The 14,569-nt window shown below is 53.7% G+C and overlaps 1 protein-coding gene across 1 annotated transcript; it reads left to right on the top strand.

Annotated features, from left to right (window-relative positions):
• Nucleotides 1-386: 386 nt before the first annotated feature.
• Nucleotides 387-5,129, top strand: MRPL28 (mitochondrial ribosomal protein L28). Its single transcript, XM_041401873.1, has 5 exons — nt 387-739; nt 830-982; nt 2,237-2,371; nt 4,267-4,353; nt 4,744-5,129. Exons 1-5 carry the CDS (start codon nt 452-454, stop codon nt 4,825-4,827), a joined length of 747 nt encoding a protein of 248 aa, XP_041257807.1. The 5' UTR covers nt 387-451; the 3' UTR covers nt 4,828-5,129.
• Nucleotides 5,130-14,569: the final 9,440 nt, after the last annotated feature.

The following is a 14,569-nucleotide window of genomic DNA, read 5'->3' as shown; positions in this document are numbered from 1 at the left end:
TTCCTCACAGGATAACGGGATATCCTGAGTGGGAAGGCACCCCCAGGGATCATCCAGGGCAGCTCCTGCCCTGCACAGACACCCAGCAACCCCTCCCTGTGCCTGGCATTGTCCAAACGCTCCTGGAGCTCTGGCAGCCTCTGGCTGTGCATTTTCTGGGCACTGCCCGGCATCCTCGGGGGATGAACCTTTTCCAAACTCCAGCCTGACCCTGCCCTGACAGCTCCAGCCGTGTTCCCGAGCCCATTGGGGTGGAACTCCAGCGGTTCCGTGCCCGTCCCGCTCCGCTCCGGGCCCGCCCGGGCCGACCCTCCGGGCTGGCCGGGACCAAACGCGGGCACGGCGCGGCCCCTCCCGGCCGCCGTCGCGCTCGGTCCGTGTCAGCCAATGAGCGGCGGCCGCGCGGGGCGGAAGCGGCGGCCGGGCCGGGCCGGGACGCGGGGCCGGGGCGATGCCGCTGCACCGCTTCCCGCCGCGGCTCTGGGCCGCCATGCGGATGCGGGATGGCATCTGCGCCCGGCTGCCGCAGCACTACCTGGCCTCGCTGCAGGATAACACGCCGCCCCCTCCCGTGCACTGGGAGCCGCACGGCCTGCGCTACCGGCGGAACCCGCGCACCGGGGAGCGCGAGCGCGTGCAGGACGTGCCGGTGCCCGTGTACTACCCGCCCGCCGCCAACGAGGGGCTCTGGGGCGGCGAGGGATGGGTCCGCGGCTTCCGCTACGCGCGCGACGACAAGGTGAGCGCTGCGCCCTTCCCGGGCCCGGCCGGTGCCACCGGGGCCCGCCGCCTCCCCCGGGGCAGCCCCTGACGGCCGGGCCGTGCCCAGCTCTCCACCAGGCTGCCCAAGACGTGGAAGCCGCAGCTGTTCAAGCGGCAGTTCTACAGCGAGATCCTGGACGCCACGCTGACCATCACGGTCACCATGCGCACGCTCGACCTCATCGACGCCGCCTTCGGCTTCGACTTCTACATCCTCAAGGTACCCCCGGCGGGCTCCCGGCCTCGCGGGACCGTGCCCGAGCTGCCCTCAGCCTCCGCTGGCAGGCAGGGAGTCCTGGATTAGGCACAGAAAATCCCAGGCTGGAATAGACCCCCCAGGGATCATCCAGCCCAAGCCCTGGCCCTGCACAGACCCCCCAGCAACCCCACCCTGTGCCTGGCATTGTCCAAGCACTCCTGGAGCTCTGGCAGCCTCGGGCTGTGCCCATTCCCTGGGGAGCCTGGGCACTGCCCAGCACCTCTGGGGATGGACCTTTCCCAAATTCCAGCCTGACCCTGCCCTGGCCCAGCTCCAGCCATTCCCTGTCCCAGAGATTGGAGCTGCCCTCGGGAGGAGCTGCAGCCCCCCTGAGCTCTGCCCTCAGTGTCCTCCAGGCTGAACAAGTGCTGCTGTTAATGCTTTAGCACAGGTCTAATGCTCCCAGCCTTTAATCCCCTCTTGACTGGAGCCCTTGATACACAAACTCGGAGCTGTGGTTGAATTGTCAGAACAAATCCAACAGATCTTTGCCCGTGTGTGTTCTGAGAGCCTGTGCTGGGTGTGGAGGAGCTGGCAGTGTGCTGGGGCACTGCTGTGCCCCTGGCAGCTGGTCCCTAACCCTGGGGGAGCCCAGGGCACAGAGAATATTTCTGTGTCTGCTCTGAGGGGTTCTGACCCCCAGAGAAACACTGCCTTTACCCTTCACCCATGGAGAGGGCTTGCAAGGCTTCAACACAGACTAGAGTCTACCAAAGTGTGAACTAGATAATAGAGAGTAGTATAGTTTGTCACTGGGTGAGAAATTTAGGTTTTGAGATTTCTAATCTAGATGTTGACCAAAGCAAAATGGAAGATCTAGGGCGTTGTCTCTGTCTTCATCTGCTCCATTTTCCACAGGGTTCGTAGCACAAAAATAATTGGGTGAGGAAAGCCACAATGCAAAAGTTACATAAACAGACAAGAGATGAGTTATTAGTAGAAAAGTATAAAAATAAAGTACATTTTAAGAGTTAATTAGATGAAACAACTTTAGGAGACCTTGAAACTGTGAATCTTATAACCACTCTGCAGTGCTTTCCCTGTGTGCTGTCTGGTACAGACGGCGTGCCAAAGCTTTAGATAACAATAAACAGCTGAACACCAAAAAGTCCCGTGCGTCTCTGCTAACCCAAAACTGTCAGGAGAGGGCTCCCCCATCAGCGAGGCCCTGCGGGGCCCGGCAGAGGGCAGCCAGTGTGACGCGGTGCTTTGCAGACGCCCCGGGCTGAGCTGTGCTCCAAGCTGGGCATGGATCTGAAGAGGACGATGCTGCTGCGCCTGGCCCGGCGCGACCCCGCGCTGCACCCCGGCGACCCCGCCAGGAGAGAGGCCGTCTATGACAAGTACAGGGTGCGTTCTGCCACCTGGGGGCATTCCTCGTGTGCTTCTGTTCAGGACAGAGGGGGAACTGTGGAAAATTAATGTGGAAAGTATTCCCAAAGCCTAACGAAAATCTCGCGTAATATACATCTCTACACAAACCTTAAGATGAGAGATACTGGCTTCAAAATACCATGGAATAAGAAATATTGTTAAGAGAAATAGAACTAAAACAAGTTTCAAAAGATAGCCTTACAAATGAGACTAAATACTTTAGAAAAATAAAACTATGAAAAATAAAACTATGAAAAATACATTATAAGAACCCACAAAGAGTAATTTTAAATAATTAGCTTTAAAGCATTTACAACATAATGTAACAAAAACTGATAAACCAAAAACCACTTAATAATTATAATAATATTTATTATGACAATATTTGTCATAATCATATTTATAATAGATAATATTATTTATAATTGATAATGTAATACATTATGATAAAGAATTATAATAATATGTTTATAGTGATATAATATTTGTATTAATAGAATATTATTATATTTATATAAAGATTTCTACTGATACACTATTTATAATATTGGATGTTTTTTATTATTATTACTGTTGTTATTAATAATACTTTATTTGAAAATCATTAACTTCTGATTACAATAGTGTAATTTATGACGTCTATATTGTCTCACCCTTCACATGAAACTGAAAATAGGATAAAAGTTTTTAAAACACCTCTCAGTTACCCCATCTCTGGGTCAGAAAAGGGTTTAATCCAACAGCCTGTTCTGGTGTTTGCTGTTTGGATGGTCACCCATCACTGGTTGGTGCTCCTGTGCTGAGGGACAAGAAAATATAAACATCATCAGGTTTTTCTTGTCTCTTTGTGGGCTTCTAATTTTTGTAGTCATCATTTAGGGACAGAAAAAGCAGTATTTTTGCTGTGCTTGAGGTCAGCGAGAGCCTGCAGTAAAAAGCAGAAGAATTTGTGCTGCCCCTGGAGAGAGGAGCCCAGAGTGCCCGGTTTGTGTCAGTTCTGTGCAGCTGGTGGTGGTTGCCAGCATGGAAGCACCACCAGCACCCACAGTCCTTGGAGCTGTGCTGAGAAACAGCCCCAGAAGTGCATAAAAGAATTGCAGGAGCAGACACAGCTGATCAGAGAGCAGGACCCTGCTAAGGGGAAAGGAGAGAAGGGAGGTGGACCTTGGCTGTTGGAAATGAGGGAACAGGGCTCTGAGGTTTGTTCTTAGTAATGTTCCCACTGGATCTCATGTTTGTGTCCTGGGCTGAGGGAGTTTTAATTTTTTTTTTGTTAGGGTTGGGATTGAGTGTGTGAGATGGTATTTTTTGTTTGGACTTCGATGTTTATTAGTTTTTATTTATATTATATTCTTATAAACTATGAGTTTTATAGTACTTTATTTTAGTAAACTAAAAATGTGAGCTGTATTTCTCTCTTTATAAGATTTTTAAAGGATAAATTTTCTAATTAAGAAATGACACAAATTGTTTTTACTTCTAACTTAACAACTATCCACTTGTAGTCTGAATTGTGGATTTATGCAATACCACCTAAACCTGTGAAGAAGAAGGACTAGCTTATGTTCTAAAGCTTCTATCTTGTTGTATATATATTACTATAATCTAAAACTTTAAATGCTAAGTTTTTTACTGTGTGATATTATACACTTCTATTTAAACTACACACTTATAATTTTAGTTCTGTCATTAAATTTTGGAAGTTTTCTCTATGGCCTCAGGTCAAATGCTGTATTCTCTTGGGGGTCAGTGCCTGTCAGCACAGAAAGTCTCAGATTCTCAGCAATCAGGGTTCCAACACTGGGTATGGAGTGGATTTGTATCTTGGTTGCCTGCAAAGACTGTGCTACCTTTTCCTCCTTTTGTCACAGGAATTTGTGATCCCAGAGGAAGAAGCTGAATGGGTTGGCTTGAGTTTGGAAGAAGCCATAGAAAAGCAGAGGCTCCTGGAAAAAAAGGTGATTTCCTGAGGCAGTGCTCAGCACTGAGGTGTTGTGGCTGCACATGCAGCTTCTCCATGGGGTGCGTTCAGCCACGTGCTGAGGGAGGGAGGGAGGGAGAAAGGGAGGGAGAAAGAGAGAGATATCCTTAGGAGTTACTGATGATCCTCATCTGCTCTGGGGAAGCTGCTGAATGCCCCACACAGTGCCTGCCCTCTCTGAGGGAGGGTTACAGAGCTGAGCTGCTGCTGTGGCACAGCAGGTTGCCTTGTTCAGCCCCTGAATAAAGCCCAGTCACATCTTCCTCTGGTTTTAGCTGCCAGCACTCCCTGGGCTCCCCATTGTGCTTCTCCTTGCTGCTGCTCAGGTTCACTCCTTTCACGTGGTTTATCCTCTGCTTTGTTGCAGGACCCTGTCCCCCTCTTCAAGGTGTATGCTGAAGAGCTGGTCAGCCAGCTGAGAGAACAGCAACAGGCAGTGCAGAAGCAGTAGCAGGAAGAAACCTTGGCAGCAAAACCCCTGCTGCAGAGAAAGCAGTGGGTTCAGGGGCTCTGCTGCCTGAACCATGCTGCTGGGGAAGAGGCCATGTGAAAGCCACGTTGCTGAAGTGTCATGAGAGCCTAAATTCAGTGAGGAACTGTTCCTGTGGGCTGAGGAAAGAGTTTCTGTGCTGTGGCTCTGAGAGTTCTTGTCAGACTGACTCAGCGTGGATCTTGTGCCTGTACAAGCAGTTGGCTGCTCTTGAGAGCCCACTTGTGATACAAAATACACATTTTGGTATTCATAGCAGTAAACTTCTCTCTGATACTTGTTTTATTCGTGTGTTGTAGCAGGGACTGTGAGACACAATGTAACTTAGATCAATCTGCAGCTTCATCCGCCGGGCATGGTTGTGTCCCAAAAGTGGAGCTCCAAACCCTCAGCAGGTGGGGCTGAGCTCCCCAGCACAGCTCACTGACCCCTGGGTTACAGCCCTGTTTCTGTTGTAAGTTGGTGACTTTTAAATCTTACTTTGTAACGATGTAGTTGAAGTGGGTGTTGAAGTCTTTGCTGCTGTCTGGCAACAAGGGACTGCAAAAGCACTTGGCTGATAATTACAGGCTGATGAGCAGCACTGGGGGTCCCTGGTGTTGTCTGGAAGCTTTGTGGTGGTGCAGTGAGTTTCTGGGTGGATCAAAATCAGCCTCTGCCCTTTTCCCCTCAGCTCTGAGGTGAGGGGCAAGCACAGAGCCTGCAGGCTGAACCTTGTGTGGGTCATCTCTGCGGAAGAGACTTTACCTTATCCCTGTCTTGGGCTTCTCCCTCTGCCACATCAGGGCAAGTGCACTGCCTTGGTTTGTGATAAGGACTGATAAAAGAGAAACTGGGCTTGTAGAGCAGAGTGTGGCTCTGCCCTTCTGTGCTGGAATGGAGCAGGACCCAGGGGAGTGGAGATTGGCAGTGTCTGGAAGGTTTGGGGGAGGAGTGGTGCAGAATCAGCCACGGAGTGAGCACTGAGTGGGCACAGAGCCTCACAGGGCCATGCTGGGGTTGGGTGAGGGAGGTGGTGGAGCTGAGTGGGATCTAAACAGCATTTCATGAAAACCAGACTTATCTACTGCTCTTTAGGACAGAGAAGGGGCTGGAGTCCCCATAAGGGGTATTTGAGCATGCAGAGGAGCCTGGCACAGGCTGGTAGGGCTGGCTGGGGCTGCCGGGCAGGGCTGTGCTGTTCTTGCAGGGGCTCAGGGGGAGCAGGCTGGGTGGCAGAAGCTGGGATGTTTCCAGCCTGCCTGTGTGTTCCATCCCCAGCAAGTCCAGGTTCTCAAGAGCAACTGGCACAGAAGGTCATATTTGCCTAATTAATGACAGTGCAGCTAGGCCAGCACAATGACATTTGGTTATCTTCTCTCTCTGCTGCAACTGAGCTGAGTGGGAAGCTGCTGCCCAGCTCCTCGGGGACCCTGACACTCTGCCCTCGTTAGAGATAATTAGCTGGGACAAGCTCCTCGTTTGACAGCTCTGCTCATCATTAGGGCCAGCTCAGCTCATGCATTTTAATGCAGCTCCCAGCAAAGCCCCAGCCCGTGGCTCTGTCCTGGTCCCCCTGCACTGGAGCGTGCCTGGACCCTGCCCAGCCCCACGGGGGTCCCCGGGTGCCTCAGAGCTCCTGGGCACAGAGGGAGCTGCTGGAAGTGGCTGAGGGGACAATGAGCAGCTGCTGCTCTGTCCCAGGGGTGGGAGGTTCTGGTTCTGTAGAGCTGAGGCTCTGCTTGTGTGTCCTCCCACAGCTGGAACTGCCCAGCCTGGTCCCTGACTGAGCTGCAGAGCTGCTCCTTGGGCAGCTGCAGGATCTGCTGCCTCGGGAGGGCTTGGTGGCTGACAAGGGGAAGCAGGAGCCTTTGGGGAGAGCTCCTGTCCTGCTGGGAGTGAGGGTTCTAAGGGGAGCACTGCATGAGGACAGCATGTTGCCAGACAGCAGCAAAGACTTCAACACCCGCTTCAACTACATCTTTACAAAATAACATTTAAAAGTCACCAACTTACAACAGAAACAGGGCTGTAACCCAGGGGTCAGTGAGCTGTGCTGGGGAGCTCAGCCCCACCTGCTGAGGGGCTTGGGGTCACATTTTTGGGACACAACCATGTCAGGTGGATGAAGGCTTGAGGGTGACAAAGGGTAGCAGGAGCTTTTTGGGGAGAGGAGCTTTTTTTTTTTGTCCTGTCCTGCTAGGGGTGAGGGTTCTAAGGGGGACACTGCATGAGCACAGCTGAAGCTGCAAGAGGTTCTCTGGGGAAATCTATTTGGGATATGGTGAATCCTGACTTTCTGTCATCCTGCCTTTTGTGGAGAAACCTTCCCCTTGCTCCTTTCCTTACACCCATGTTGGATGAGGCCCAGAGATGTACTCACATGGATTACTCTGCTGCCTTGAGGGAAGCTGCAGGCTGTGGACCAGGGGTGCTGCAGCCTCAGGGGAAGCAGTTGGAGCACAAAGGGCTGCTGGGCACAACAGCAGATGTCTCAAGGTGGGGAGGCAACTCCTGTGCAGCATTTGGGGCAGTTTGGGCTACAAACCCCCCAGCCAGGTGACCTTGAGGAGGTGGAGGAACAGCTCGGGGCTCAGTGTTAGTCCTGCCCTGCTTTTACAGTGCTGGCTGCAGCTGGAGAGTTTGGTGCTGAGGGATGGTTTTTCCCTGTTTGGGTGGGCTCAGTCTGGCAGATAATGGTTCCCTTGCTGCCCTGACAGGGGGGATCAGAGGAGCTGGTGGTTTGCCATGACAACGTGTTCCCAGGAAACCACAGATGCCACAAACCCACGGGTGCAAGGGCACTGTCAGCTTGTTGAAAATCCAGCCCTGGACAGGGCAAGGACCTGGCTGCCAAGCACTGCTCAGACCCCAGCACTGCCTCAGCCTTCTGCAAAGGTCACCAGGCTCCTGCTCCTGGCCCAGAGCCAGGCACAGGCAGGTAGAGCGTGGGGAGGATCCAACACCAGGCTGGCAAGGGTGTGACAGCCCCCAAGAAACTGCCAGAGAGCTCTGCCAGGGTCACCTTGGATCTGGCAGCGTTATACCAGGCTGGAATAGCAGTGCTTGGAAAGGGGAATGGTGAAAAATTATCTCATCAAGACAGCAGTGAAAGGATGATGGATGAGAGGCTGGGAGAGGCACATGTGCTGTGTCAGCCACCAGCACTGGGAAGTGGGACAGCAATCCAGGACTGAGGGATTCCTGTTTAATTAATTCCTCAGGTATCAAAAACATGCCACTCTCTTTAATATTCCTAGCAAGCCACAATTATGAAACTGCCCCTTGGAACATGAAATTTGGGCCCATGTTCCAGGTAAGGAGGAATAACTGGTAGAGAATCACTTCCAAACTCAACACTGCAAAGTCATAAAGCAGAGAAAAAGATTAATTGGGAAAAGCTTCCAAGCAGGAAAGGCCTTGGGTGGGATTGCTGGACTAATCCTGCTGTTTGGGACTTGGTGGCTCTGAATTCTGGTGTTTGTTGGTGTCACAAAGCAATGTTTGGATTTTGCCTGTCTCACTTGTTATTCCCAGCAAGTTGCAGTCACTGATCCAAAAAACAGCTTGAGATTAAGGCTCTGCTTCTCAACAAGAGAACTGTTTACCTTCATGAATTAAACAGATTTTCCCTGTAAGTTTCCAACAAGCCCCTCTGTATTCAAACAAAAGGGACATTTGGAGAGCAATAGCACAAGCAGCATGTCCTTTCCTGCTGGTCTCATGGCTGAGCCTGCCTTTCCCTCCTGGCTTGGAGGCTCTTGGTTTGGAATCGCTGTTGCAAGGCATTGTGACTTTTAGGAGAGCTTTCATCAGCCCAAACTTGGTGTCAGCACAGCTCAAAATGTAGCCTGAAATCATCCCCCATCCTATGGCATTAATCAAGGAGACTCACTTGGACAATTCCAGCAAACCCTTTCAAGTATCACTGCAGTGTTTGTTTTCAGATCCACAGGACTCAATTCCTTCCAGACAGCTGGTTTGGGACGCTCAGGCTGCTGGAGCTGGGAGTATGTGCTGTGCTTACCCCCCACAGCTTTGCTGTCTCTCTGGAATTTGCTCCTGGGGATCAGGAAATGGCAGCAAATGTCCTGGTGGCTCTGCCCATGAGTGACAAACCATTCTGGATTTTGGGGATCAGGATGGCGCTGGGCTCGTTGCAGAGGGACAAGCAGGAGACCATGGGTCGTGAGAAACACCGGCTGGACTTGAGAAAAAACTTCCACAGGAGGGTGGTGCAGTCCTGGGACAGGGTCTGGAGAGGTGGAGGTTTTCAGAAGGACAGGGTGAGGCCCTGAGTGAGCCCCTGGAGCCCTGCTCGGAGCAGGAGCCTGGGCTGAGACCTCCAGAGGTCCTCCCAAGCTCACTGTTCTGTGCTGCAGCTTCTGATCTGCAGCTCCTCCCTGCAAAGCAGCCAGCGAGGAGGGGGTGAGTCAGGAAGAGCAGCTCCCAGGTGCTGGCTGGAGAAAAGGGAGTCCAGTAGCTCTGCTCCCTCCCTCCTCTGGGGTATGGACAGTCACCCTCCTGCCTGAGCTCCTCCTGCTGCCACATGCTGGGCTCTCTCTTCTCCCATCCTCCCAAGGAATTGTCTGGTGTGCCAAACCGTCACCTCCAGGAGAGGTGGCTGCAGGCAGGGATGGCAGGATGGAGTCATTGGCCACGTGCTGGATCACCTAGAGCTCAGTGAAGGGGAGCAGCAAACAACCTGGCTGTGTGAGCATCCCTGGGGCTGTGAGCCTCGGGTGCTGGCTGCCTGTGGCCAGCAGGAGGTCCTGGTGGCTCTCCAGGAGTGACCACTGGCTTTTCCAGCCCTGCTGGTTCCTGACACACTGCTTGTCCTGGCCAGCTGCCCCAGCCCTGCAGGGGACGAGGTGGGACGAGGCATGGCCAGTGTGTCAGGGCAGGGCTGGTGGCCTGATGGTGGCAGGGCTCTGGGGGGCTCTCTCTGGGGTGAGACCAGCCCGCAGCCAGGCAGGGTCTGATTGAGCCTGAGCAGAGAGGTGGACGGGGACAAGGAGGTTTGTTGTTACAGAAAGAAGTCATAAGAAAGAAAGAAAAAAAAAAAAACAACCAAAAAGCAAACAAACCAAGAAACAACAACCTAATAAAATCTCCATATGGAAATGAATTGCCAAAAGCTCCCTGCCATGTTCCTGCCACCATCTCTCCTGCAGCTGTGGGCTGAGCTGGTCTGGGCACGTGGATATGGGAGATGGACACACAGGACAGGGACAGGCAGGGGTAGTTCCCTCCTTTCCCCTCTCCTGGCACACGCCGTGGGCTCAGGTCGGGCTCCGTGGCAGGAGGAAGAGCTGAGGGGGGTGGCCATGCCAGCCCCAGGCTGGCCACAGAGGCCTTTGCCTGGCTGGACTCTGCTGCTCTGAGCATCCCTTGCACTCATTTTCCAGGCAGCCATTGCCATGGTAACATGGAAATGGTGCTGGTTCAGGCCAGCCAGAGCACTCAAACACAGAAAATGGCATTTCTGAGATGGGAGCAGGGCTCTGCTCACAGAGCCTCTGGGTACCCAGGGATGTGGCTGCTCTAAGCAGGTCCCTGTGCCCTGGTGCCCCCAGGGATGTGTCCCCCAAGCAGAGGTGGAATGAGGTGGAGGGAGCAAACAGGATGGGAAATGCTAGGGAAAAGGGAGCAGTGGGAAGGGGATTTCTCTGGCAGTGCTTCAGGCATGGATGGGACCAGGATTTTTGTGCTTCAGCCAGGTGTTTATTTCCATAGAGACTGCTCACACATTCCAAGGTATTTTAATTTCCTTGACAGCGCTTTAAATTCCTTGACAGCCCCCTTCTGCATGTGTTGTGAGACCCAGGTGGACTTTCCCAGATGACTCTCACCTGCCCACCTGGATGTGAGGTGACTCTGCCCCCACAGCCCATAACTGTCTATGACTGCTCATTTTATTCCTTAGGATGCTGTCCCTTGACTTTTGAGACTGCTGGAGGACCTGTACTTCTTAAGTCCTTCCCCTAAAAGTCATGTATGGATTTGGAAGGTTTCAAGGGGTGGAAAGTCTTTACTCCTAACTTTAAGCTGCCTTGCTTAAGCTCTGGGAATGGAGCCTTGTCATGCTCTGCTCCCAGTGCAGGACTTTGCCATCCATAGGATTTTCTCCTCTTTCTCACACTTTATCCTCTCAGTCTATTGAGCTTCAAGTCTTGCTGCAAGGCTTTTCCTCCAGAAGTCATTAGCTGTGGCTCTTTCTTTTCACAGCAGTTCTCTACTACTGTTTTAAAATGTGGAGCCTGTGTGCCAGCACCAAAAATGGAGGGAAATCTCCTTGGATGCAGGCACTAGGCTAGTGGATTTCCACCTGGCCAGGTGGTCCTGGGATGTGCAGAGTTGAAAATACTGTGAAAATCACTCATACCCAGACCCACTTGTCCTGCTGAGCTCCCTTCTCTTCTTTGAATGCTCTGTCACCTTTTATTGGTTTTTCTCCCTGTCTTCTGCATGATATGCTGAAGAACGAGGTGAATTAAGGCCTTTGCAAGGCTCTGGAAAGATACTTAGTTTTAGGGGCTTGTGGAGCCACTCTGCAGTGGGGAGCAAGGCAGAGGCTCCTCTGGGGGGGACCGGCAGTGTCGGTGTCCGGAGGGGACAGCTTGTGGCAGGAGAGGGTGGAAGGTGAGAAGACCCCGGCAGGGGAGCTGGCAGTGTGTGTGCGGCTGAAGGCGCGGGCTGGGAGCTGCGAGCCGGGAGTTGCCATGGGAACGGGAGCGGCCGGAGGATGCTCGGAGGGCAGCGAGGGCGCTGCGCCACGGCCCCGAGCGCAGCCGGGAGCTGCCCTGCCTGGGGACCTGCAGCCACCCGGGGAGGTGCCAGCTCGTCCTCAGGGCACGGGGAGCGACGCCCGCCCAGCCAAACCCCAGAGCAGTTCACAGAGATGCTGCCTTTAACAGACAGAGAAAGCACAAGCAGGAGAGCAGCCCCAGGCAGGGCCCGAACAGCCCCCGAGCTGAGCCGAGAGCCGCATCCCTGAGTCCCAAACCTGCCCCGTGCCCAGCAGAGCCCGGAGCAGCCAGACCTGGCCCAGAGCACAGCTGGGGCTGTGACACCTCCTTAGGGTGGCCCCGCTCGCTGCACTGCCGGGTGCAGTGCGCGGCTGGACCGGGCTGGAATGTTCGAGCTGAGCCTTCCCAGCCACCCTGAGCCGGCTGCTGAGGGTGGCCGGGGAGAGCCCACCCTTGGTGCTTCCCTTTGCTTGCCCTGGCCCCAGGTGGGCTCTTTGCCCAGCACTGTCAGCAGCAGCTGCTCCAGGCACCAGCCAGCCCCTTCTCCACTTCTCTGGAAGCCTTTGGTGACCACATTGTCACCAGCCCTTTGCACACCCATGGGAGCTTTACTGTGGGAATCATTCACTGCTGCTGCTCCCAGGAGACAGACTTCCCTTTACAATAACCCTAATTTCCCAGGTGGAGGGTACTGACTCTGGTGCCCACAAACCCCATTTCCAGGAGTGTTTCTGCCAACTCATTGGTACTGCTGTCGGGGTCAGTGACCTGCCCTTTCCAGCTCTCCCTGTGATATATGAAAAGGAAATTTATCACATCTGCCAGGCTCCAGACAACTCTTTCTGGTAGTGAGTAGGTAGGATCTGTCTGAGGATCAGCTGTTCTCCCCCAGTTCCTTCAGAGGCCCTGGACACACCTGCTGCTCCACAGCTCATTTCTGCTCTCTTCTCAAATGGGTTCATGGTGATATCTGTGGTCACCTTTGTCTCCTCTCTGCTCCCCAGGTTGGGAATCCCCCAGCTGTCCCAATGAAATGATGAGCTTGGGCAGAGTCTCCTCATGCTCCTCCTGCAGCTGCCCTTAGGGACTCCACTCTGGATCACTTTGAGGAGGAAAGGGAAGATGACCTCAGCTTCCTTTCCCTCAAGCCCACGCTTTCATCTCTTGTCTTGTCAATTTTCTCCAGATCTCTTCAGCCTTTAGATTCTTCCTGGGACCCCATTTTTTCCCCACTTTTCTGGAACTGCTGTTTGGTGCCAGTAATGACCCATGGGAACAGGAGCACATTGCAGGCCCCACGCTGGTGTTCCAGCCAGCAGGGTTGGGCTGGGGCTGTTTGCTGTCCTCTGGCTGCCACATCCATCCCTGGACATGAGGATGGAGACAGGACCACATTCCCACCTGCAGGACGCACTCAGCCATGAGCATGAGCCCATGCCCACATCACAGGACTGGTGTCCAGCCGTGTCCATCATGGTTAACACCCTCCAGAGGAGTGGGAGGCTCTGGGCCTCGCAGACCTGGCTCGGAGCAGCTCAGCAGGAAGGCAGGAAGCATCCTAGGCTCCAGGGACGAGCATGGCCAAAGGTACCACTTCCTCATTCCAGCCAGCACCACGAGGCCAGGAAAAGGGATGGCTGATCCAGGCAGTGACAGTTCCCTGTTAGAAAACACCAGTGCTGTGAGGAGGAATCACAATGGCAGCAGTGGGGAAGGGGGGAAGAGGTCATGGAGGATGGTTTGGCCCCATCCTGGCTCTTGGGATGAACCAGCGTAGAATCCCCATGGGAAACATAAGAAATGGCTGGTAGGGCATCATGTGTCTGCACCCAGCACCGCTCCTTGGAGGAGGAGGATGATGAGGGTTGATGGTGATGAGCCGTGATGGTGCGGGAAAGCCTTGGCATTGTGCAGCAGGAGCGATGGGAAAGGCTGGCCAAGGGAGGCACCACTTTCTGCAACAGCCTTCAAAGAGTTTCCTTAAGTGTTGCTGCTCTTCAGGGCTTCCTCCTCCAAGGGAAAAAAAAAAAGTAGGGAAGAAAGGAGATGAGGAAGAGCAATCTCTGGGTGCGGGATGAAAGCGGCCTGTCTTGACTATTTACCCAGCAATTATAAGTAAATCGGTGGTGCCTAACGGGGCCGGTTGCCATAGTGACGATGGGATGGAAGGACCAGCATTTGGTCCTGGCTGCAGCCAATCAGGCTGGGAAGCCCAAGCTGCAATATAAAGTAAAGATTCCCATCTTCCAGCCACGCACTTGCCAAGAAAGGGAAATAGGTTCAAGAGTCTGGGGAAAAAAAGTGCTGCGGCCGGCGGCAAGCAGGGCGGCTGCTCCCGTCATGGCGGACTGCGAATGCCCGGGCAGGTGAGAATCCCAACTCTCCCCATCTCCCGCTTATTGTTCTCCCGCGCCGCGGTCCCTCCGCCGCCCCACCCCACCCACGCCGCCGCCCCGACCCCCTCGCCCTGGCACCCACAATGGAACCCCCCTTCGGGTGGGAGACAAAGAGAGGCGGGTGGAGAAAGGCTCCACCATTCTCCCCAAATTGCCATCGTAGGCCTTTCAAATCAAATTTCGCAAAGCAGCTTCATCAAAGGCCCCCGGCTGAGAGGCACGAGCCCCATATTGCTGCCCCCCCGGCAGGTCTGGGGTGGTGCGGTGATCCCATACAAAGTCGGCACCGCTCCAGAAGTGTCTTTGCTAAAAAAAAAATAAAAGAAAAAAGAGGGGAAAAAAAGGGGGGGGATATGGAGATAAAAAACGCAAGCGAGAAAGAACGGCGCCTAAATTGCTCATCGTCTCCCCATCTCATTACTGGCGACTTCTGAGGACGGATATTTCCAAAGGCTGCAATGAAAGACTTGTGAATGGAGCCCCCCCGGATGAGATCAAAGCCCAAGGCTGGGACGCCAGGGTGTGCCGGAGGAGGGGGCGAGGGCCGGCGGCGCCGCAGGATGCTGGGGGGAGCCTTCC

This window comes from Onychostruthus taczanowskii, unplaced genomic scaffold (genome assembly GCF_017590055.1).
Source record: "Onychostruthus taczanowskii isolate IOZ18803 unplaced genomic scaffold, ASM1759005v1 scaffold19, whole genome shotgun sequence".
NCBI classification, from domain to species: Eukaryota; Metazoa; Chordata; class Aves; order Passeriformes; family Passeridae; genus Onychostruthus; species Onychostruthus taczanowskii.
Note: the sequence above shows the minus strand (reverse complement) of the source record. Positions and strands in the feature narration are given on the sequence as shown.

What these genes read in the sequence shown, in the direction of transcription:
- MRPL28 (XM_041401873.1), top strand. Translation starts at nt 452, where the DNA reads ATGCCGCTGCACCGCTTCCCGCCGCGGCTCTGGGCCGCCATGCGGATG. An exon ending in TCGACTTCTACATCCTCAAG is followed by an intron (nt 983 to 2,236) that starts GTACCCCCGGCG and finishes GGTGCTTTGCAG; the next exon opens with ACGCCCCGGGCTGAGCTGTG. An exon ending in CCGTCTATGACAAGTACAGG is followed by an intron (nt 2,372 to 4,266) that starts GTGCGTTCTGCC and finishes CTTTTGTCACAG; the next exon opens with GAATTTGTGATCCCAGAGGA.